Below are 26,823 nucleotides of genomic sequence, written 5' to 3'. Positions count from 1 at the left end.
CACGCGCGTAAACAATCACACACACACACACACACACACACATGCCAAGGTAAATATCAGAACCGGACTCTATTAAACTGACTTTATTCATGTTATATTTAGTCTGACATGCAGGAGGGACTACAGTTTGAGTTTTAGCACCTGGACACATGTGTCCCCCAGCCCCGTCCGTGTCATTTCTCTCTGAATAATATCCACAGAGAAAGTGTTTCTCGGAGTCGGGAAGTGAAATCGCAACTTTTCGCCACTGGCAGAGAAACTGAACATAACGCTGCTGTTTACAGAGCCAAGGCCTCGCATGGATACTGACAGCGGGAATTATTGTGCTAATTTTGTGTTTAACATTAAATATGAAATAAAACTCCTACTGTTTAATATAAGCCTAAATATATATACACGCGAAAGTAAATACTGTAGCAGGCTGGCCCCTAATGTTTTATCCTGGTTAACACATAAATTTTATTTCTAAGAACGAGCATCTATGATTGTACATTTTGGGGGATAGATAGATAGATAGATAGATAGATAGATAGATAGATAGATAGATAGATAGAGAGTATATAGTTTAGCTTTCTTAAAATGCACCAAATACTAATAATGACAAATATTTATTATTATTATTATTATTATTATTATTATTATTATAGTATGGAAACTTCTCCGAGGACACGGAAATTTGCAGAAGTGAACAACACACGGGCTTCACTGAGTTAGGCCCTGACCGGGTCACTGCTGTCCTGAAGCCAAACAGGGGTCAAGAGGTGAAAGGTTGACTAGAGAGTAAGTGCATACATTAACATTAGCAGCCAAGGCGGTCAGTCGAGTTTTAGTTGGACTCATATGAAAAACAAAACAAAACAAAAACAAACAAACCCACATGTCAAAAACAAAAGCGTCGCAATACTAATACTAAGCCTATAGTCTTTTGTTCATATATATTCACATATTTATAGACCTTTTTTTAGTTGTTTGTACGTTATTTAGTTATATTACAGGCCTCCATTTAAATCAGCCTTAGCTGAATTGGACCGCCTATTTAAATATTGTTGATAGATAAATAAATAAATAAATAAATAAATAAACGCTTGCTTGAAATTTGATTGAAAAAGTTGCAGTTACGCACACACACAGATAGATAGATAGATAGATAGATAGATAGATAGATAGATAGATAGAATACATATTTTATCCTCGTAGCTAATTATTTGCATAATCGCTAAAGTTTTTTTTTTTCTCTCAAATCTAGAATCTGGATTTATCTAAAAATTTCTAGACGTCACGCACTGAACGGTCGGTTGTACAAATTTATAAAATTCGTTGTAGTATTTATTTTTATTTATTCATTTTTTTAGCCGACTTTCTAGCAATATTTCTTCTTTATATATATATATATATATATATATATATATATATATATATATATATATATATATATATATATATATATATAGCTTGTAACGTTGAAGCAAAACAAGATTTATAGTCTTTAATGTCAGACGCATCACAAAACATAAACGGTCGTTTACTTTCTTGCAATATTTATAATCCCTGTTGTATTATTAAACAGAAAAGCATCCTGCCCGATCAAGTCAAATCAATTAAAAGCCAATAAACCCAGTGGTCAATATATCTATCAACAATAATGATCTCTAAGCTTCATATAGCTTACTTAGAAGAAAATTCATGCTTTTATTTATATATAAATCTTAAAATCTCGTCGAGAGAGAGAGAGAGAGAGAGAGAGAATAAAGCTCTAATGCAGTGTATGTAGGCTGTGTGTTTTTAAGAGGGACAAATGTGGAAGGCTTATCCTTTAACTCTTGTCTCTTCTCTGAAGTGCACAGCAGTGCTGCATGTCATCCAGATGAAAAGTTAGTATGGGGAAGTTCAGTTCAGCTTATGGCCCTCGATTTAACCCATTCTCGGAATAAATGGCTGGAAATACGCGACTTTAAGTGGAGGCACTTGGTACGTTGACAGCTTTTAGCCATTATTTAGAAAGACGAGGAGCACTGACTTGCAGCGCTCTTTATTTTGCAGATAAAAGCAGTAGCAGTGTGAACATGACACGTACAACGTGCAGGCCTACAGGCGAACACAGTACAGGAAATAACCTGGTGTGGACTCTCTCTTTCTCTCTCTGTGTGTGTGTGTGTGTGTGTGTGTGTGTGTGTGTCTACCCATACAGCATTATCAGTCTCTCTGTCGGCATAACATTTTATTTTACTTCTAATATATTTCAAATCCTTGAGTTCTGCTCTAGAACCTTTTAGGACACTTCTTGCGATTTTTAGCTTCTTTTTATTTCAAGCTTTATATATATATATATATATATATATATATATATATATATATATATATATATATATATATATATATATATATATATATATATATATATATTTTTTTTTTAAATCCTCTTTTATTATTTCATACTAACCGAACATCCAAGATAAAACCAAAACGGGTACGAAACAGCACCTTTCCTCACCCTTTAACATGTAGCCTGTTAATATGGATATAAAGTAAACAACTGGATCACAATTACAGGTGCCATAAACAGTACAACTGTATAAGGTGTAAAAGGTGTAAAACTTCTCAGCGACAAGAAATGGTACACTTTAGTACCCCTTTTCGGTTTTGTTTTCCTTCAGGATATGAAGAATAATTGTAAGGATTCGAGGTAAATCTGCAACAGTGGGGACGTAATAAATAGCAAAAGGGTAATAAATATCCTAAATATATAATAATAATAATAATAATAATAATAATAATAATAATAATAAGCAGCAGCATCTGTGAGGCAATATTTCAACAGGTGATGAAGGAGACCAGACATGCGCTCAGGCTTAGAAAATACTTACAGTAGTCTATATTTTCATTATCATGAACATAATAATCCCCCCACCCCAGGTTACTTTTTTTTCTGACTTAGCGATCCTTTATCCGTCATTTGCCCTTTTATGAAGTCGGCGCGTGGGCTCCTGCGCGCAGGAGGGGGCACCGGGTCCAGCTCGCACGCATGAATTGATGCAGTGAATTGAACACTAACTCCTCTCCGGAAGCGCAGCCGTGTCCGCTGGGTTTGAGTGGAATTCCAGACAGCTTCCTGGTCGTGTGTGTGTGTGTGTGATCTTCAAGCGCCGGTTCTGGATCCACACTTGGACCTCACGGAGCTGCAGCGCGCTCGCGATCTCCACCCGCCGCGCGTGCACGCGCCTCCGGTACCTGCTGCAGCAGTGGGAACTCCTTCTCCAACTTGGTGAAGTGTTTTGTGCTAAAGCTGCTCCGGGACTCTGCATGTGGACTGTCCTCACTTGCATCCTGTCCACCGTCCACTTTCACAGATGGGATGAGGTTCTATGCGCCGGTTATTAAGATGGGCTTCCCTGCAGTACAAAAGAAGAGAAATTAACTTTGTTGTTGTTGTTGTTGTTGTTGTTGTTATAATCATGCGTTTAAATATTCCACTGTGGTCCTAGAAATAGAGTTAAACTTGAATTTTGAGTTCACTTGCATCCTGTATGGATTTTCTGTACTGTATAGGCGTGATGGCGATACCTTTAACGAAATGGTCACAAAATAATTATCCGAGTTTATAGTACATTTTATGATTTGAATATTTTCTTTGGGATTTGGCTTGTTTACAAAATGATCACGACTTGGCTAGCTCGACCAGATGGCAGGTCTCTAATTGAAGATCAGATCACCATCCTGCCTTATGGTGGGGATCAGTTATATTCACCACATCACATACTGTGCAAAAGTCTTTGACACTATTTTTTTCCCATGCAAAATTAATTATAGATTTCTACTTCATGACTTCTACATTATCGAGTCAAAACATTTTAGAGTCCAAACGGTTTTTTCCCCAGCACAAAATTAAATCTTAAAGAAAAAAAGTTTGTATCTAAGCAGCATATTACACCAGAGACCATTTTTCAGATTAAAAAAATAATGAAGGCTACTAGGTTTTGGTGCAAAAGTGTGACAGTCAAAGTGTCCAGAAGAACTGTGGCTGGTTCTGTAAGATGCTCAGTAAAACCTACAGCTCATTTCTTAATAAAACTGCACTCATTGTACCTGAGACTACTTTTTTTTTTAAGCAAAGGGTTGTCTCACACCAAATATCAACTTTGTTTCATTTATTACAGCTTTACTGTTTATAGTATTTTTTATGTTGAAAAATTTCTTTATTTTTAATCCATTTTTGGTCAACAGCATTTCTTTTCATGTGCCTAAGACTTTTGCACAGGACTGTATATATCCACAAATAATGTTGTTCACAGAAATGTGAAGAATTTGAAGGTCCTTCAAATGCATGGTGTTATATAGCGACGATCTTGCAACTTGCTCCTCAAGCAAAGGTTCAAGAACAGTGTTCCCATCTATTCTTGAACTCACACAGAACCTACAAACTCCCTGGACATGAAAATGACTAAACCATTTAAATTAAGAATTTGAATAATTCATGAATAGGTCTGTGATGGATTGCATAAGCAAAATCTCACACTAAGAGTAACAGTCATAAATGCAGGGTTGCATGTGTTTCGAGCTGCTCTCATTTTAACTCAAATGTAAAACTTCTGACTTTCAACACTGCAGCAAAATCAAGAATAAATCCATAGCAAGTGGCTCACACAGTAAAGCAAAATGAATCACACTGAAAAATGGTCACTCTCCAAAGGTGTCCTTATAGAGGCTACAGATGTAAATGTTGCAAAAGATGTGATGTAAATTTTGTAAGCTGGCATTGGCTTAAAAATAATTGCACCCTTTTTTAGCAGGGTAAAATGAGCTATAGTTTACTTCAATAAAATGATATTTTATTTTAGGATTTGAGGAAGGAAACAAATTGTTAAATGGATCATCAAATTATCTCATCAACTGGAGTGATTTTTATAAATAATGAACAACATTATTTGTGGATATATACAGTCCTGTGCAAAAGTCTTAGGCACATGTAAAGAAATGCTGTTGACCAAAAATGGATTAAAAATAAAGAAATTAAAAGAAATGTTTCAACATAAAAAATACTATAAGCAGTGAGCCATAATAAATGAAACAAAGTCAATATTTGGTGTGAGACAACCCTTTGCTTTAAAAAAAATTTGTTTCAGGTACAGTGAGTGCAGTTTTATGCGGAAATGAGCTGTAGGTTTTACTGAGCATCTTACAGAACCAGCTACAGTTCTTCTGGACACTTTGACCATCACACTCGCTTCTTAATTTTGCACCAAAACCCAGCAGCCTTCATTATGTTTTCTTTTTTTGTCTGAAAAGTGGTCTCTTATATAATATGCTGCTCAGATACAAACTTTTTTTTTCCAGTAACATTAAATTTTGTGCTGGAAAAAAACAGAACGTTTGGACTCTAAAATGTTTTTGTACTGACTCGATAATGTAGAAGTCATAAAATAAAAATCTATAACAAAGTTTGTCTGGAACAAAAATCGAGCACCTAAGACTTTTGCCCAGTACTGTATATCTATCTCAAGATGAAACAATGCTACTGATCTTCTAATTTGACCTCTTTGAGTGAAAAGGTCAGAGCCATGCGCTCATGAGCATTCCATTTTGTGCAACACATTTGGTTGGGCGCAGATGCCTCAAAGAAACTTTCCTTGAGGAGGAATTCAAGGGATTCAAAGCTTTATTGTCTGGAGATAAGGGCAAAGTTAGCTTGCTCTTAGGACCCTTTAATGGTTTTGCAGTCTATCCTGGTTTAACCTTTTAACAGTTTGTGACCCATTAGAAAAAAAAGGGAAAATAATTAAAAAAAAGTCCTTTGATTTTCCCCCCCGTTATTTTGGTGGTTGTTAAACTATGAGCAGTAGTACTAATGTTGAGATAATGCTGATTCTGTACCCAAGAGTGATTTCTTCAGTGCTCAGAATTAAGTGATATACTGTTGACAACCCCTTGGCTGAACTCAACATACAAAGCAAGTAATATTAACAATTTTTTGGTCTAACTAGCAAGCCCAACACAAAGTTAAAAATAATTGAAAACAACCTCTCCATAACAATGGATTAACTTTTGACAAACATCCAACTGTTTCCAAATTCATTAAGTTCTTAAGTTCACTAAATAAACTGTCTCGTATCTGCCAACATCTGGACTGATAAGCAACATCCAGCTGAAGCCTTATGAAATGTAATGCAATTTATTTTTGCTAACAAATATTCACTAGACAGCACAAAAGTCCTCTGATAGTTCAGTAGAAATTGTGTCTTAGTTAGTTTAGCTTTTGCAGTTATCATCAAGTCAGTTATCTTTAAACATTTTATAGTATTATAAAGTATAAATTATACCTAAGCTAAGCTTTATTTTTCTTGGACTGATGAAGCCTCAGTTCAGCCCAGGGTTTGGTCTGTGTATCCACAGCTGGATCATCCTCAGAAGACTGAACGTCTCTTCCTTATCCAGCTGTGGAGCAGTTTATCCAAACTAATAAGGGGCCAGCTAACAACTCTAGCAAACAGATAGCTTCTTACCCATGGTTATACATTTAATATAAATTTCTTTCTTTGTTGTTTTAAACTTGTACCCTTAAGGGTAGTCCATATCACTGATCATATCTGTAACCATTAAATCTTTGATAGCAAGTTAATATACTTACTCTGCATTATAATTTAGGTTTTATTGGCTAGCATCCAATTTTCTGCAGGATATTAGCTTGATGCTGTTGTATATGGATGTATTTTTTAATATAGGATACTGTAAATGCAACTATCCATGGCATGGCTGTAAATATACCAACTAAACCCAGTTTGTCATATATTTTACATTCTAGCCAATGTCTAGCCAAATGAATGGGTTGAAGACCCATGAGTAAAATCTCAGAAAAATGGTTTTAATAAAGCTCTGTAAATGGTTTGGGGTGCTCCTGTTTATGCAAAAACCAACACTCATGGGTTTCTCTTAAAAAAAAAAAGTTCATATTAGAACCCGGTTTAATTTTTTTCATTTCAGTCAGGCACCACCTGAACTGATGATCACATCATCAGCTTTTCTTTGGCTAATCAGACACAAGGTACACCACCACTCTTCCCAGAGTGATTGGGAGTCAGGTGCCTTGCTCAAGAGCATTTCTGCCAGTCCTGCTGGTCCAGGGAACCAAATCAGCAACCTTTTGGTCCCAAAGCTGCTTCTCTAACCATTAGGCCATGGCTTCCGGTTTAATAGAAGGAACCATTAGGCATCCAAAGAAACGCTGAGGAACTATTTTTAGGAGTGTCGCTAGTGACAAAATAGCAGTTAATCATAATTCTGTTCACACTACTTATGCACTAACCATACATAGATCGCTAGGTAAATCCAGGCTACTGATATATTGCAGAACACTCATTCCAGTCTGGTGTGTTTGTTGAGTCAGGTTTCCGTTTACAAGTGGATTTATTTTAAGTGTGTGCCACCTTAAGACCCACTTGAAATGGTGCCAAAATTTAGATATTAAAAGTGTGGATTAATTAGATTACAATCTTGCTTGTGGACATTTCGGTTTTGCAATTTTGTGTCGTAAATTCTGTGCAAACAATTCATTTTTGATGACTTGTTCACCTCATGTCTGACACTGGAGGTGAACGACAGTGGCTTTGTTTTTGTTTTTAGTGACGACAAGAAACTATAATTCATTCTGAGGTTACATGATTTGTTTGTTCAATCTTTAGAGTAAATGATCCAGCTATCATTTAACTGGCACTTGATGGTAGAAGGAAACAAGATTTTACCTCAAACACCTTCAGGCAACCTTTACAATGGCAAAAAAACCCCACAAACATACATGCATATATACTCACTCTCTCTCTCTCTGACACACAAACACACACTTGGCTCTCTCTGAAATAGCACTGTAGTGAAATACGGTTTGTCTCTGACAGCTGTTGGCACTGTTTAACGGTCTTTGTCATTTCAGCTAAAACAACTAAAATCAAACTGTGCAAATAAATAATGGATGAGCAAAAGTGAGTTTAAGGTCACCTCTGACTGTCAGGAACACTCAAAAATTCACTTTTTTTTTCAAAAAGGGTTCTCCTAGAGGTTATTTGTATGGTTTGAAAAAACAATAAAGAATTAGATCTCTAAAAAGGTTCTAGTCTGTAATCCTTAATGATGGAAAAAGTCAGACCCTTAAGAGGGAGCCCTTAAAGGTTTAATTTCAAAACCTGTAAAAAAAAAAGACTGTACAATACATTTACACATTTGAGTATCACGAATTGGCTTCTGAAAGGAAAGGCATAAAGGAATCAAACTAGGATTGATTTGGAGAGGCTCATTTGGAGATGTGGGATGGCGATACCGACTAACCCCGGGTGACCGGAGAAGAGAAAGCAGCAGAGATCGATCCAGATTGCCTTAGTCTTCTGGACATTCAACCCACTGTAATTCAGGCGCTGTCAGACTGTAATTGAAGGATGGTGTTGTGGGAATATGCACAAAATGCTGAAGGATTCAGATACACAGGGTTGAGGCAGGCTTTTTGCTGATCCACACAAATAATCTGTATGCATACACACTCTCACTGGTGACTTTAATAGGAACACATACCCTGATCATTCATCAATTATCCAATCAACTAATCATGTGGCAATGGAGCAATGCATACAGACAGGTCAAGAGCTTCAGTTAATGTTCACATCAAATATCAGAACTGGAGAAAATATCTTCTCAGTGATTAACTGTGGCATGGGTGTTGGTCTTACCAGGTGGGCTAGTTTGAGTATTTCAGAAACTGCTGATCTCTTGGTATTTTCACACACACAGTCTCTAGAGTTTATCCAGACTGGCGCAAAAAACATCCATTACATTACAGGCATTTAGCAGACACTCTTATCCAGAGCAATGTACAACATACCCAGAGCAGCCTGGGGAGCAGTTGGGGGTTAGGTACCTTACTCAAGGGCACTTTTGCCATTCCTGCTAGTCTAGGGAATCGAACCAGCAACCTTTTGGTCTCAAAACTGCTCCTCTAACCATTAAGCCATAGTGGATGGAAATTTAGTGGGTGGAAATGCCTTGCTGGTAAGAGCAAGTTGACAGGAAGGCTAGGATAACTTAAATAACCATTCTTTACAACCACTGTGAGCAGAAAAGCATCTAAGAACACACAACATGCCGAACCTTGAGGCAGATGAGCTACAACAGCACTACAAGACCACATCCCGTTCTCCTTGTATTAGCCAAGAACAGGAATCTGAGGCGACAGTGGGCACAGCCTCATCAAGACTGAACAGTCAAAGATTGGATGAAAAAACATTCCTATAATAATCACTATATATAAACTTAGAATATTTTATAGATAATTTTCTAATGTCTGGTTAGAATGTGTTTTATATTCTACACAATATCCACTGGGAATTGTTCCCTACCACATGATGTGCTAATGAGGCACTGTGTGAAGCCAATGTGTTTTAAAATAAACAAATAAACAGTGAGCAATTTTTGTCCAAGCATGCAGACAGTTTATTAAAAATTATATATATATATATATATATATATATATATATATATATATATATATATATATATATATATATATAAAACATTAATACATACATGCTATAATAATGTTCACTTTGCTTGGTTAAGTGAAGAGTATGCGGTATTTTGATAGAAAGAAACAAAAAAACAATCAACTGCAAATGGAAGGTCTATTTGGGGAAATGGACGCAGGACATTTATTATGATTTTTCTATAAGCTCTAATGTATTAGATACTTAAATATTTCACCTCAGTAAGTAAGTGTTGACAGAGATGCAGTCAACTAGATATGAACCTCTCTCTCTCTCTCTCTCACTCACACACACACACACCTTCTGAAGAATGCAGTACTCCACATTACAGCCGAAACATACCTGGAATTCTCAACACTCTTGTGGTTTTAGTGAAGGTAGTTCAAAATAACAAGCACCAGATGCTCCTGCATATCAAGCTAATTGCAGGTTTTTGTCATTGCCTTCCATCCCAGTTTTTCTTCCCATTTCTCCTAACCACAATCTCAGGGCAACAGACCTTTAATCTGATAGATATGTTTGTGAGCTAGTTAACATCATCTGTGTGGCCTAGATGATGTGAGAGCATTTTTCTTCTGGAATATGGACACCATATGCATTGTATAATTATCCATAAATGTAAAAGACATTTGACAGATTATGTCACTGCATGGGACATTTTATAGAGAAAAAAAAAGTCAAAGCTAAGTCAAACCACAGTACAGGTGGCTGTATTTAATATTTCTCTACACAAAGGGCTAGGGTTGCATTGTGGAAAGAGATCTTGAAAAATGTCCTTTTTAAAGTTTTTTTTTTTTAAACAGAAAATTGATTGTCAGCAGTGGTTTGGATTAAGCACTGGAATTAAGAAAGTTCCTCTGGACTTTGTTTGGCCCTTAATAGACAAGGAGCTAGGGGGAGCTGGACTACCTTAAATAGGCTCTTAGCAGTTTACAGGGATAAGCTATGAAATGTAGTCAAGGGAAAGCAGACCCACTAGAGGGTACGAGTGCATTATAGATCATCACGTCTTTTTTCCTTAAACTTTCCCATAAAGGTTTTCATCACTCGGATTTGTTGATGGGAAGCCTAACCTGGAAAGTAATGGCATCGCCAAGTGCGTAGATCTTGAGTTTGGCCTTAGGTAGTGTAGCACTCACCAATTCCTCTTGTTGGATCACTGGACTTGTAGACACTGTAGGTTTGAATCTTTGTAAAGTATATTATATTTTAAGCACAGTAAAGTCGTTCTATATGGAAAAAGTTGACTGATACGGATTAATTTGCATATACAACTATATATTAAGGCTACGTATTCAGAGGTTTTTTTCCCAACTTGATCGATATACTTTATTTATAATTAAATATGCTAAAAGTTTTCAAGTGTCCTGAGTTCAAGAATTCAAGATACAGATACTGAATTGCAGGCCCAGAAGTAACCTATATTTAAATATAAGTCCCATATAAGTGCACAAACTCTATGCAGAATTCTTGTAACTAAATTAAAGAAGTCTGAAGAAAACATTTGCAATGTTCGAGGTGATGGTGTAGCCTACTTTTCTTTTTTTTTTGCACATCTGACATTTCTGTGCGCATGAAGTTTACAAAACACTTTCTAACTTACCAGTGCCCTCTTGGTTCTGCTTCACCCTCATCCATTTGAAGGCTTTCCCATTTGCGTGGCCTCGTGGAAATTGGTAGAACCAGCATGCTCGGTGTTACTGGTATCCAGAATAAGTGAGATGATGGGCTGTTTCTGGGTCATCACTTGACGTGCCTGTTGATAGGGCCGAGCTCGCTGCACTTCCTTGTGAAAGTGTGTAAGGACAGAGAGGTTTGTGCTCCGGAACCGCAACCCGTTCACTCCATCAGGGTGTGGATTAGAGCAGAAGTAGTCTTGATCTGGAGGTCTCAAGTCCGAATCCCTAGAGCGTTTCGCGTATGCGCCAGTGCCAGTTTCTGACCGGGAAGTGTGTGATCTGGAGTTTGACTGGATCCAAATCCTGACGCGCTGCCTTGTTTGCCCCGTTGGCTTTAGTGAACTCTTCCAGGAAGAAGTCATGACAGCATCCCGCTTGCACGTGCTTCCTTCGAACGCTGAGCCGAAATCCAACAGATCTACTTTGGCAAGACGCCCCGCGTGCACCGAGCACACACACACACACACACACACACACACGTTCGATCTGTGATTGATGGGGATGACGTTCCCAATGACTCGTGGCCAATAGCCGGACAAGTCCTTCGTCTGAATATTTACGTTTTGACCACCTTGGATGGTCATCATTCTGGATCAGCACTGAGATAAAAAGCCGATCGGGTTAAAACTTTGTTTCATGGAGGCTAAGCATGCTCAAACTTTTCAAGGGTCGTGAGATAGAATTGAACTAAAAGTTTTGGAAGGTGTAGTAGACTTTATACACTTACACAGACTTTACACAGCCAGTAAAATTACAGCCCACAAAGTTTCAACTGTCACCTTTCATGCATCAACACGTGTTTTTACTGTAAGAAAGATGACGTTTCCTGGAGAAGCCCAAAGAATTTCACTGAGTTGGAGTGAAGAGTTTTTGCACTTTCACAGAAGTGCAAATTGATATAATTGTTAAACATGCTCCTGAGGTTACATACACATGAACTTTATGAAAGCTTAAGGAGAAAAGGATATGCACTTGATAGGGTTCCTGTTTCTGCTTAAATATTTGTAACACACACACACACACACACACACACACACACACACACGTGTGCATATATATATATATATATATATATATATATATATATATATATATATATATATATATATATATATATACACACTCTCACTCTCTCTCTCTCTCTTAATATATACCTCGGTCTGAAGAGGAGAAAAAGGCCGCCGATAAAGCATACGAGAAGGAGAAACAACAAAGGACTTATAAGCAAACGTGGGAGCAGGGTAGGCCTTGGCTGCGATACGATTTTTATGGAATAATTAATTTTTTTCAAGTAATGAGAACAACACAGAGCACCATAATATAATATAATATTATATATATATATATATATATATATATATATATATATATATATATATATATATATGGCTCGAAATTCGCGGTGGTCCGGTCGCCTGAGGCGGCTTAATTTGTCATTTGGTGGGTAATTCCTGTCACTAGCCAGTCCAGCTGGCTAGTTGAAAATAAAAAATATATATGAAGCGAAGATTCAGACACACCGTCAACTAAAGCCACAACATATTAAGCGTGTGCCGTGTCTGTGTTCATCGATGTGTTTATCGGCAGGACGGAAAATACCGAAGAATTCCGAATCATATCGTGTACAAGTCAGGCTGTCGTTTTTTTCACTACTGTGCATGCATATAACGCATCTCATTGAATATCGCGGTAATCACGTTATCAAATTCAATAGATGTGGCCACATTATCGCCCATTTAAACACGTGTTTTTGTTGTTGTGTACATCTACATCTGCCAAAGCTACGTTGCGATGCGGAATTTTCTGAAACGTGTACAGAAACTGCCAGAGACGGGGACAAAGCGACCTCGATCTGAAGAGGAGAAAAAGGCCGCCGATAAAGCGTACGAGAAGGAGAAACGACAAAGGACTTATAAGCAAACATGGGAGCAGGGTAGGCCTTGGCTGCGATATGATTTTTATGGAATAATTATTTTTTTTTCAAGTTGATTCCTAGTCAATATGAAGCTCCTAATGCTTTCTCTGTCATAAATGGTTAAATACAGAAAGCATGTTGGACATATTTTGGGTGCTATAGTAATGATAGTAAGTATATTTGTTTTCAATACTCGTACACCAAGTTACCAAGTTTTCCAATATATTATTATTTGTTGATATTATATTATGGTGCTCTGTGTTGTTCTCATTTATGTATTTACTGTAACAACAGTATCAAAATACTCGGGTCTTGAAATAAATGCACATTAGTCATGAACAATGGTAACTACTCTCTTTTGTGTTATTTTTGACAGAAGTAAAATTCATACATGAACAAATTTTGGCTAGCTGATTTTCTGTTTGACTAGTTACTTTGGAAGGTAACTAGTCCGGCTGGCTGGTGAAAAAATATATGAATTTCTAGGCCTGATATATATATATATATATATATATATATATATATATATATATATATATATATATATATATATATACACGAGTGTGTGTGTTTGTGAATATCCATAATTTTTAAGCAAAGTGATATTTATACCTGTACTGGCTTTTGTCCTTCAGTCCTTTGAAAGCCTTGTAATCCAAATAAAAATAGATGTTTGCTTTGAGATGTCAAATAAATTCAAGTGAAGGATTAAAGTCTTTAGCATGGGTCAGACTCATGAAAGAAATATCACTAATCACAGTTTTAGTGCTTATTTATGTGGACAGTTCTCTGTTTTTTTTATAGCCCATATGGATTTGATTTCCCCACATGATAATAATTTATAATTGAGTAGCCTAGTTGAAGGCAGGTTACGTACACTCTGCAGTCATAATTGATCCTTAAACTCTATATTACATCTTCTTGGATATATATATACACTGTATATTATATGCTTTTATCTAAAATAAGAATGTAAAATTACGGATGACCTTCACTTTAACTCCGTTCACAGGTACTCATTGATTTTTTTATTCTTCCCTTTCTTGTCTTTTAAATAAGCTAAACAAGTTCCTCACTTGGTTTGGTGTGTGATACTGTGAGTTATCAGCAGCTGTTGCTCGGAGGTCATGTACTGGTCAAATGATAATTAGCATCTGCTTCCTGTATCAGAAGGAAGTGCTGCTTTTCCTATCAAAATTTAAAAAATGAAGACGTGACAGATGATAAAGAAGCCATTTGGTACCTTATATATATATATATATATATATATATATATATATATATATATATATATATATATATATATATATATATATGTTGAGTCAAACACGACACTTTAGTTGAAGAAATTTACATGAAGTGAAAGTTACAATGAGAAAGAAGTGTAGAAAGCATTGATGTAGCGCTCGGATAAAGAACAAATTCTGCTTTCTACTGAATATAAACCACTACGCCTAATATTAAGACATTTCACAGGCTTGCCCTAGCTCCCAGATAGAGAAAGAGCAGAGAAAAGCAATACAATATTTTCATATAGTAGTGATTTTAAACAGTCAAAATTGCTTAGATTTCTGTTTCACTGTTGTATGTGTGTCAAAACTATGTTTTTCTTTAAAATGTTATATGTTTGCAATATGTCAATGTCAAATTAAAATAATTCTATGCTAAACAGAAAACATAATAAAACCAGATAACAATGCTCACTGTAGCAATGCAAGTTCAAGTGCATGGTTTTTTTCCCATTTTTTTTATTGTTAGTACTATGATGCACGAGTGTAACTCCATTAGTTATCTGTATAAGTTTACAATTACATTATCCCATAATTTATGCATATTCTTGTAATTTGCAAATGTGCAGCTTATGAAATTATTCTTTTTGCAACTCTCATTACTCATTATCCCATTATAAATATCGCAAATGATGCAATATTACCAAACTTCCAACAGTGTTATCTTTTTTTGCATTGATGGCAAAAACTTTATTAGTATAGACACAAATCAGAGAACTGCACCAATGATTTTCTCTCCGGCAGAAATCTTTGTCCATATATTAACACTGAAATGGGAAGCCATAATCCTATTTTAATAAACTCTGCTTTGACTCACTCTAGAAGAGCTCGCTAGTCTACAAGCATTGGCTATCAGCTTAATAATGTATGCAGCCCTTCAGCAAATTAAAAAAAAAAACAAAAACATGGTGGTGGGGGGATAAAAAGCACACACACATATATGGACACACACATAGGGTAATATCTATTTGCAAATACATATACATTCAGGAATATGCAAAAACAAACAAACAAAACCAACAACCTGATTAGGGTTCCTCATTATTTTGTACTTTGTATATCTGGCATGTATTTGCTTCACTGATCACCATTGAAGATGTATTTTGTTAATTGTCAATAACAGTGATAATAAGCCATTTAACAAACAGAAAATAAATAAAAACCAAACAAAATATGATATTTAAATAATGCCATCTTCTGTATGAATAGTGAGCACAAGAGGAAACATCCACTTATAGTTAAAAAAAAACATACTATTGCCAGGCAGTGATTAAAAAACTATTGAAAATAATCATCAGTGTATAGCAGTGCTGGTACAAGCCCAGAGATATGGTCGCAGCTGGAGGAGTTAATGGAATTCTACAGGCAGCTGAATGACTGAGTGCAATATATCCCTTCCCTCCGTACATTTGCATGGTATACTTATCCATCTTTATGTCAGCTCTGGGGTTACCCAAGGTTCATGCGCTAGCGTGTTTCTCTCCTCTCCGCTCAATAAATAAATCTCTGCAGCTCTCTGTTTACGAGCTGAATATAAATTTGTTTGCAGTCGATTGCAGACCTGTGTGAAGGCATTAGAAATTGTATTTCTGTAATGGCTTTCAGCAGACTGTGTGTGGTGTGTGTGTGTGTGTGTGTGTGTGTGTGTGCTGTGCTGGGGGAGCAGAAGTGTTTGGCTGGAGGATGGGAAAAAACCAGGTGTGCATATGCTTGTCTGTTTTTCTTTTGTGGCTGAAAAGTGAGAAATTCCCTTGTCGCTCATTTATATTATTCTATGATTCTATTATTATAGTGGAAGGAAAAGAATTCATAGAAATAGAGTTCGTAGAGTCTGAAGATGCCTCATCATGCGAGAGTCATGAAATGCACGCTGTGTGATTTCATGGTGACTTGTCGATATGTCGTTCAGAACATCCCTGCACAATGACAATGATGCGGAGCATCACATCGAGATCATTTCACTACCTAGTTTTGGCACCTGTCCTCCAAGGACCGAGTCAAACGCCATAGCCCTGTATTGACCTCGTTGCTCTAATTATTTCTCCTCTTGGGGCAGCAGAGAAGGCCAAGAGAGAGGCGCTGTTGACAGATGACTGTCAGTGCAGGCGAAAAGGTCACCGCCGTTAATGTAGTGTGGGCTTGTCGCAGATGATTGGTTAATGCTGGGCAATTCTCGGCGCCTGCTCCCTCCTCTTACTTCATCTCCGTCATAGCGTCAAAAGAGACAGTGGCTTTGGGAATATCACTGTACCATGCAGTAGCGAGGGAAAAGGAAAGAGACTGAGGGAAGCCTCTGAAGCATACTGATAGCATCAATAGCACTAAGTAATACGAGTCGAAGCTTTGTTTCTGTGTGATTGAGCCTGATGTAAATTAAGACAGATGTCTCCAACAACACAAAGTAAATGATGTTGGGTTTAGTGGTCACTACAAGAAATTCAATCACCATATTGTGAATAATGTATTATCTATTTTACTACAGCGCCATCTTTTCCACACAAAAATGCATCACTATGAAAAAAAGTAAAGTTGTGTCCTTGTCCTGGCTGTTATCTTCTGTCCCTGTAATATCTCTCACATGGAAATGTGAATAAAGTCTGAAGGTACAGTCTATGCTTCTAAAAGATACATACTAATGGTAATGGTATAGGTGCACGCTTATGGGTTCCACTTCAACGACAAGGAATGGTACTGCTAAGCACCATTTTTTTCCTGAGAGTGCATGCCTTACATATTATGACTCTTCTAAGGATATGAATGCTTGGATTTCTTACTTCCTGCTTGAGCTCAGCAGGTCGTAACCCAAACAAAGTGACAATAGGCCATCCGTCAAATCAGCACACTCTATACTATGCTTCCAGTGCTCCTTACCATAGGACATTAACAGGGTTAGACATGTGCTGGGAAGCAAAGCTCTTGTCCTCATATTGCCATATGCTTCTTCTGTGTATTTGAACGCAAGCTGTGAGGCATTTTTTTCCATTCGTGTGAGGAGTGGTTTTATTTTATTAACCGTCTCTTTCTTCACAGCGGTGAATCAGTTGTGCAGTGCTTACAATCCACAACATTGTTCATTGAAAATTTTTTTTTTGTATTATGTTCATTAGACAAAGAATGATCAGCGCAATTTGAGTAATAAAGTAAATGTTATTGTAGTCCTTACTGTAGAAATCATGGGCTATATTAGGGACGAATGAACAATAGTCATCAGTACAGATTGTAGTTCATCACCGGCAATCACCTTTAACTGAAGCACTTTTAAAAACTCATTGATCTTTGTAATGCCGCGTTTTAATATGACAGTAACTGTTGTACGTGATGCAGGAAGTCAAATTCTGGAGATTGATGAGTGCTAGCAGGTGAGTTATAACCCATCTACCTGAGTGATGCTTGTGCTGTGTTCCACACCAGCAAGCAGACAAATAAATAAAACCCATAAAGGTGACACTGGGAATTGATACTTAACAGTCCCTCTGAGCAACAAGCACTGAAAGCTGTTCAGAGAGTGCTAGAGTGAGAGTGAGAGAGAAGAGGAAGACAGAAAAAAAATAAAAGGGGAAGATGGGAGATGGGAGGGTTAATGGAAACGAGTTGAATGGACTGGCCTATACTCACCTTGTTTATTATTATTATTATTATTCGAAGGGTCATCCAGAATGCTTGTGATGTCGGATTGATGTTATTGCTGTTATGTCAGACATGCTGTAAGTCTTTTCCTGTACAGTTCCTGTACAGCACATGTATAAAGAGACCCACTAGATGAACCTTAATAGCAATTTAAACAGGAATATCTCAGCCACACAGGTTGAGCTCCACTTCTTCTAATTGGTACTTGGAATGATATTTCATTATAATTCATTCCATTTTATACTCCAATTTTCAAAAGTGTAGTCAGCCATGAGATATCTGAAGACAAAATGTGAATTTTAATGCCTGGTGGACCATCTGTTATGCTAATTGACTGTAGAATGAATTGATTAGATCTAATTTCCAGATCCTTAACTAGATTGTGGGATTACTAACTAAATCTAGAATGTGATGTATTGGTGGTGTCTTATTGGTCCTGTGGTGCAGGCCACGATGAAGTTGTTGCGCCAATTATTCAAGAAAAAAAAAAAATTCCAGTGAGACCTTATCAAGAGAGTGCTTTGTAATTTCATTCTTGGTCCAGTAAGTCCTGTACATTCCTGGCTTTATGCAGACTCTGCTTTTTGGTGTCTCTTCAGGGCTGGGATGTATAACATTTAGCAACGTAGTCTTCCAAACTCTGTAGCTGTGGGTATTAGGACAGTATGTGACATTTATTTCTTCTAAAATATCATAGTAATAAAATAGTCTAGGCATTCACATCATTAGCTGAGAAAAAAAAAGTGAAAACCTAAATAAATTATGTTCACAGGAAAGGAAGTGGCATAAGATATGATTAGAAAGAAATCATTAACCAATTAGTTTTCTAAAACGAATAGGTGTATGTAAGTAATTGCTTTACGTCAGTAAATACATCACAGATAGGACCTGATTATTCCTTTCGCAAAATTGCTCCTGATGTGCTATAGCTGTTTATTGGAGCTGGGGTTATTGTGCGTCTCTCTCTCTCTCTCTCTCTCTCTCTCTCTCTCTCTCTCTCTCTCTCTCTCTCACACACACACACACATTTCCATGTGGTTGCATGCCTTTCTGCAGAACGCTTTTTTTTCTAATATGCAGATATTGTGTTAGTACATTACCGTGCATGCTAAGTGAAAAATCTCTTTGCAGCTGCTTTTCGAAGAACATGAGTTATTATGTGCAATGAATTCATAGATCACAGTAATCAAAAAACAATATTTTAAGAGAACATTGTACATTGATTGCTCGCAGGGCCATTAATATATTTTAAAGAATTGTGCAGCCTTGTGGGGTGCTATAATTCAGTTTTCTCACATGTATTGCAGTGTGAAGAAATAAGCCACATAACATAACACAGGCCTGTTGGAGCTGCGTGCACTGTGGAGATGTAGTGGAATTTTATGCTTTGTAGATCTGAATGTCTAAAAATAGGATGGTTTTATTGGATAAGTGGCCATCGTCGGACTTGTCTCTGATCTTTGGCCAGAGATCATGTAATGCTGTAATGTTGGTGGATATACAAATGCGCTTTTATTTATCATTGGCCAGTCAACTAGCACAAGAATTCAATGTGGATTCAATGTGACTTCCATCTGTTTTAACCCTTTTCTTCCTAAGATCTGGTTAAGCATTGTCCCTGGATACTTATTCTCTCTCTCTCTCTCTCTCTCTCTCTCTCTCTCCGCTTTTCTTGGAATTTTTTATATCCTGGATTGAATGATTGAGTTAGGAAAGTAGTGGCTCTATTATACGCTCCTCCTATCTCAAACACCTAATCCTTGACTTGCAAGTGACATCAAAGCAAAATAGAAACCTGGATGTCGGCCATGTTGGTGGATATAGAAATGCGGGGTCAAGCGACATTCCATACAAAACATAGTCAAGCGTGCGCAACTCTCTTTGTTTTTCCACTGCTTTAAGCATTCTTTTAGCTATGCCATATCTTTGTACTGTATATGGTTGTGGTCACAACAGTACTCCTGACCGTGGCACATTCCAGTTTTTTAGAATTCCGTCCTGATTCGGAAAGAGGGCGAGGAAACTCTGAGGCTTAGTACGGAGAGGAGACGAGCACGGCTGAATAACATCAGCAGGGCTGATCTAACAGAGGCTAAAATCAAAACAGCTCATGTTTGCAGTCATCATTTTATCTCAGGTGAGATTCAAAATCTTTCCTGATAATATCATGGAAGAATTTTATTTTGTGTTGATAAAATTTTGCTATAAAATGAGCGTTCTCTTATCGTGGTTCACTCAGTTGTTATAATTTTAACACATGTATTATCATTTCGCTTCTAGGAAGCGCCAGCAAAACTATATGATAGAAACAATCCAGACTTGGCACCCACTCAGAAAATGGGCTATGTTTCATCCAAGGTTGGATTTGATTCTTTGGCAGATGAATGACACCAAAAAGCTCAAAGGAGGAGGAAGACAGCTGAATTTGCAGAAGCTGCATGTGGTAGCTCGCCCGTGGAGTTCCAAGACATCCAAGACACCACAGTTGAAGCTGAGAAATTAATACCAGGTCAGCTAATTTTGACTGAAACAAAGTAATATTATTTCAAAACTTCCATAAATTTAAGATTTCCAAACTGATCTCGGTACTCAATGGTTGGTAGAAGCGTTTTATCCTCAGAAAAATCCGAGTTTTTAAAATAATATGGCTCAAACCCACACATATCTATTTTCTCTTTGTATCAAATCTTCTCTTGAACGTTCAAATTGTGGTAACACTGAGAAAATTCAACATAGTTTACAGACATACTTTCAGTGGCTGCCATCCTAGTTGCTTTGTAGATCCACCATCATGGCGGACGCTCATGACATAGCACATTTTGATCACGTGGTTGCAAGTCATCTATTGATGCAGTGATACTGTACAGTTAGGTCCATATATATTTGGACACTGACACAAATTTTGGTTTTTTTACCTGTTTACTGAAACATATTCAAGTTATAGTTATATAATGGACATGGACATAAAGTCCAGACTTTCAGCTTTCATTTGAGGGTATCTACATTAAAACTGGATGAAGGGTTTAGGAGTTTCAGCTCCTTAACATGTGCCACCCTGTTTTTAAAGGGACCAAAAGTAATTGGACAATTGACTCAAAGGCTATTTCATGGGCAGGTGTGGGAAATTCCTTCATTATGTCATTCTCAATTAAGCAGATAAAAGGCCTGGAGTTGATTTGAGGTGCGGTGCTTGCATTTGGAAGATTTTGCTGTGAAGAAAACATGCGGTCAAAGGAGCTCTCCATGCAGGTTAAACAAGCCATCCTTAAGCTGCGAAAACAGAAAAAAAAACCCATCTGAGAAATTGCTACAATATTAGGAGTGGCACAATCTACAGTTTGGTACATCCTGAGAAAGAAAGGAAGCACTGGTGAACTCATCAATGCAAAAAGATCTGGACGCCCACAGAAGACAACAGTAGTGGATGATCGCAGAATAATTTCCATAGTGAAGAGAAACCCCTTCACAACAGCCAACCAAATGAACAACACTCTCCAGGAGGTAGGCGAATCAATATCTAAATCTACCATAAAGAGAAGACTGCATGAAAGTAAATACAGAGGGTTCACTGCACGGTGCAAGCCACTCATAAGCTTCAAGAATAAAAAGGCTAGATTGGACTTTGCTAAAAAACATCTAAACAAGCCAGCACAGTTCTGGAAGAACATTCTTTGGACAGATGAAACCAAGATCAACCTCTACCAGAATGATGGAAAGAAAAAAGTATGGCGAAGGCGTGGTACAGCTCATGATCCAAAGCATACCACATCATCTGTAAAACATGGCGGAGGCAGTGTGATGGCTTGGGCATGCATGGCTGCCAGTGGCACTGGGTCACTAGTGTTTATTGATGATGTGACAAAGGACAGAAGCAGCCGGATGAATTCTGAGGTATTCAGAGACATACTGTGTGCTCAAATCCAGCCAAACTGATTGGTCGGTGTTTCATAATACAGATGGACAATGACCCAAAACATAAAGCCAAAGCAACCCAGGAGTTTATTAAAGCAAAGAAGTGGAATATTCTTGAATGGCCAAGTCAGTCACCTGATCTCAACCCAATTGAGCATGCATTTCACTTGTTAAAGACTAAACTTCAGACAGAAAGGCCCACAAACAAACAGCAACTGAAAACCTCTGCAGTAAAGGCCTGGCAGAGCATTAAAAAGGAGGAAACACAGCGTCTGGTGATGTCCATGAGTTCAAGACTTCAGGCAGTCATTGCCAACAAAGGGTTTTCAACCAAGTATTAGAAATGAACATTTTATTTACAATTATTTAATTTGTCCAATTACTTTTGAGCCCCTGAAATGAAGGGATTGTGTTTAAAAAATGCTTTAGTTCCTCACATTTTTATGCAATCATTTTGTTCAACCCACTGAATTAAAGCTGAAAGTCTGAACTTCAACTGCATCTGAATTGTTTTGTTCACAATTCATTGTGGTAATGTACAGAACCAAAATTAGAAAAATGTTGCCTCTGTCCAAATATTTATGGACCTAACTGTATATTTGAAGTTTGGTCTCCAGTTTCTAACAGTCACCCTCCCCATCTACTGTGATTAAACAGAATGTCAGATAAAACCTCCAGGCCTGTTGTTGGTCAGATGCTTGCTGTGAAGATAGAGATGTTGCACTGGAGTTCTCCCCAGATGTGTAAAAAAAATATATACATACACATTTCTAATGTCCAAAGTGGCACAATTTCATTATTTTCTGAGACTTTTTAGACTTGAGAAATACAACTTAAAATAACTTTGGACCTATAAAATCAGTGTATGAAATTCAACCAAACATTCTATCAAGTGTTCACTCCTTTTAGTCACACGAAGAGGCCACCGGGAGGCCAGCTCCTGCTTTGCATAAGGAACACTGCTGTGTGGTGATGGATGGTGGAGATATGATACAGCAGGGACATGCACACTCTACCCTCTATTCTCCGGCAGGCATCAGACCAAAGACTAAATTAATGTTCATTTTAATGCAAGCATTTAATAAACCAAAACAATGCAATGGATTTAATCAATTGATATTATTTACCACAACTTTGAAGCAACTTAACTGCAAATTACCCATAAAAGTGAGAATCCTCGTCATCTGAGTGAAAATTGAAATATCATATGTTGACCAGGTTGATTCAAATCACTGAGGTCAATTAGGCTTGAATCAGAAAATGATTTATGGCTGAGCATAAAAGAGAACTAAAGGTAATATTTCGAATGAGTAGATGTTTTTGCTATTCCTTGATTAGTTTTATAAAAATGACTCATAATGACACCTTAATTAAACATAATTAATCAAAATGAGCTATGGCCCATGCAAACCCCCAGCGCAGCGCCCACTAGCGTGTCCCTCTCGACACAAATGTAGAAATGTATGGGAGAGAGTCTAGTGGATAAAACTGAATCTAAATGTATGCTGTTTTTCTTTTTTATCTGGTAGTATGCCACGTTGCTTATTGAAGAAGGGCTGGATTGGATTTGGGATTGGGAGGGGGGAGGAGAGGAGAGGAGAGGAGAGGAGAGGGGAGGGGAGGGGGTAAGCTGGCAGCGCTGATGCCCAGCGGGTTCGCCACTTGGGCGGCTGCGGCAGCGGAGAGGGAATGAGAAGTCTTGTCTAGATGATTAATGTTAGGAGAGTGAGAGGTGGGGGGTTGGGGAGGGCACGCTTATGTAGATTGTTTTACAGAATACAAAAAGCACTGATGCTGGATGCTGAAAAACTTGAAAGTTCACCTTTGGGCAAATACATGACCGTGTGTGCACAGAATGACATCACTGCATCATCAGGATTATTTTGAGAGCTGCTCCAGGTTTACAATGTGCAACACAACCACAACTACTATGGATTTTTTATTTTATTTTTTTATACATGCATTATTCCAGTTTATTCGAATGCAACTGGCACAAAATGAACAATGAACACAAAATGAAAAGCATGTTTTTTCTATTGAAGTTGATGATTAAACTATATAAGGACATAGAATGACAACTAACAGAGCATATTTCTTCTAATCTAACCTGTACTGCACGCTCAAGGCAACTCGTTTTCAAATTTGTCATCATGATTTTTCATAAAATATGTTTAATAGCTACTAATAACTCTGCAGTATGCATTAACTGCATAATTACCAAGTTATTACAGCACACAGAATACAAATTACCGGCATCAACATAGAATGCTTCATTATACCTAGATATGTTCTTTCCTCAGCAAATATCTATTCAGAATGTTGGGCTTAATAAACAAATGAAAAATAAGTACTGAAATAAACAAAGTAGGTACATGCTTGTATAACATCTTTAGTGTATTTAATCTCCTGAGGGAACATTATGTAAATGTTTATGAAGCAAAATAGTAAACTAAACCAATACAATTAATTCATCCTATACTTTTGTGCAAATATGGTTTGAGACATAATTCAGATAATATATTCTGTTATGATATTCAGGGGTAGAAAATACTTATAGGAACTGAACCTCAGTGCTGTATTTAAGTACAGTGGCTATAAAAAGTATACACAGCCCGTTAAAATAACAGGTTTTTCTGATGTAAAAAAAAAATGAGACCACGATAAATAATTTCAAAACTTTTCCCACCTTTAATGTGACCTATAACCTCAATTCAACTGCAAAACAAACAAATCTGTTAGGGGGAAAAACATAAAAAAATAAAAAAAACATACAATAAGCTGGTTGTATAAGTCTTAAACTAATACTTTGTTGAAGCACCTTTTGATTTAATTACAGCATTCAGTCTTTTTGGGTTCACACCTTCCATCAGTTCAAATGACTCTGATTAACCCCAAATAAAGTTCAGACATTTACTCAGTTGCATCTTCCTGCAAAAGCCAGGGTTCTCAGAGAGCTTACAAAGCATCAAAGGGATCTCATTGTTGAAAGGTATCAGTCAGGACAAGGGGACAAAAACATTTCCACAGCATTAGATATATCATGGAGCAGAGTGAAGACAGTCATCAAGAAGTGGAGAAAATATGGGACAACAGTGACATTACCGAGAACTGGACGCCCCTCCAAAATTGATGAAAAGACAAGATGAAAACTGGTCAGCGAGGCTGGCAAGAGGCCTACAGAAACACTGAAGGAGCTGCAGAAATTTCTGGCAAGTGCTGGTTGTGTACTACATGTGACAACAATCTCCCGTATTCTCCATATATCTGGACTATGAGGTAGGGTCAAAGAAAAACATCCAAGCCCAGCTAAATGTTGCAAAAAACCCCCCAAAAAACCCATTAACTCTCCCAAAAGCATGTGGGAAAATGTGTTATTGTCTGATGAAACCAAGGCTGAACTTTTTGGCCACAATTCCAAAATGTATGTTTGGTGCAAAAACAACACTGTGCATCACCAAAAGAACACCATACCCACGGTGAAGCATGGTGGTGGCAGCATCATGTTTTGGGGTTGTTTTTCTTCAGCTGGAACAGGGGCTTTAGTCAAGGTGGAGGGAATTATGAACAGTTCTAAATATCAGTCAATTTTGGCCTAAAACCTTCAGCTAGAAAGCTGAAGATGAAGAGGAATTTCATCTTTCAGCATGACAGTGACTCCAAAAAAGTTTTGGAACGTCCCAGCCAGAGCCCAGACCTAAATCCAATTGAAAATCTGTGGGGTGACCTGAAGAGGGCTGTGCACAAGAGATGCCTTCACAATCTGACAGATTTGGAGCGCATTTGCAAGGAAGAGTGGGCAAATATTGCCAAGTCTACATGTGGCAGCCTGATAGACTCTTACCCAAAAAGACTGAATGCTGTAATTAAATCAAAAGGTGCTTCAACAAAGTATTAGTTTAAGGGTGTGCACACTTATGCAACCAGCTTACTGTATGTTTTTTTTTTTATTTTTTAATGTTTTCCCCCAACAGATTTGTTTGTTATTCAATTGAATTGTACAGGTTATAGGTCACATTAAAGGTGGGAAAAGTTTTGAAATGATTTATCGGGGTCTCATTTTTTTTTACATCAGAAAAACCTGTCATTTTAATGGGGTGTGTACACTTTTTATATCCACTGTACTTTTATGGAAGATTTGCATTTAAATCAAGTATGATTGAAACCGATTATGTGGACTCTTACTGAAGGACATTTACACTGATTCCAGTCAAACTCACTTCAGTCTCAAATGAAGCTTTAACACAATCGTGCTAATTGGTTTTTCTCTTGGATTTACAAATGATTCATACAGGATGACAGGATGAAAAAGTTTACCATTTGATAAGGAAAATCAGCATGAGCTCCTTTCTACACTCCATGTATTTCGGCTTACTTTTAATTGAGTAGGATTTTGACCGTTTTCCTTAAGTATAGTTTCTTTGCATTTTTCCACCCCTACTGATATTTCACATTAAAATTAAAAACAACAAATGCTCTTGCTAAAGTTTGGAGGATTCTTGTGGTTCACCCCCCCCCCGAACCTATCTGAGCTTGGTAGATAAATTCTCAGAAGTAGGCTCATGTCCATGTTTAATAAATCTCTTTACTTTTCACAGAGCCTGCTACAACTTATCCACAGAGGAAACCCTCCCAGCTTTACTGCATACTGGCTGATAATGTAATGTAATTCTCCTCTGGCCTTTTGCCCATGACAGTAAACTTGGCTCTCCAGCTCTTTTAAGTCAATGATCTGCCTGTAAGTCAGCTTCTGAGGGCAACAAATCCTGCCTCTTCTCAAAGTGATAGCAGCTGTGGAGGTGTGCCAGAGTACAGCGTGACAATCCAATCTTATGTGAAATCTATAAGAATTCTAGCAAGCAACAATGACTTGGTTGGATTCTATCTGA

At 37.4% G+C, this 26,823-nt stretch overlaps 1 protein-coding gene across 1 annotated transcript; it reads right to left on the bottom strand.

Annotated features, from left to right (window-relative positions):
- Positions 1–2,423: 2,423 nt before the first annotated feature.
- On the bottom strand, positions 2,424–16,609 carry hoxc1a (homeobox C1a). Its single transcript, XM_060936644.1, is given in 9 exon segments — positions 2,424–3,236; positions 3,238–3,389; positions 11,119–11,166; positions 11,169–11,219; positions 11,222–11,348; positions 11,351–11,368; positions 11,371–11,461; positions 11,463–11,591; positions 16,596–16,609. Coding segments are annotated over 9 exon segments (819 nt in total). The 3' UTR covers positions 2,424–3,047.
- Positions 16,610–26,823: the final 10,214 nt, after the last annotated feature.

Source organism: Neoarius graeffei, chromosome 13 (genome assembly GCF_027579695.1).
Source record: "Neoarius graeffei isolate fNeoGra1 chromosome 13, fNeoGra1.pri, whole genome shotgun sequence".
Classification (NCBI taxonomy): Eukaryota; Metazoa; Chordata; class Actinopteri; order Siluriformes; family Ariidae; genus Neoarius; species Neoarius graeffei.
Note: the sequence above shows the minus strand (reverse complement) of the source record. Positions and strands in the feature narration are given on the sequence as shown.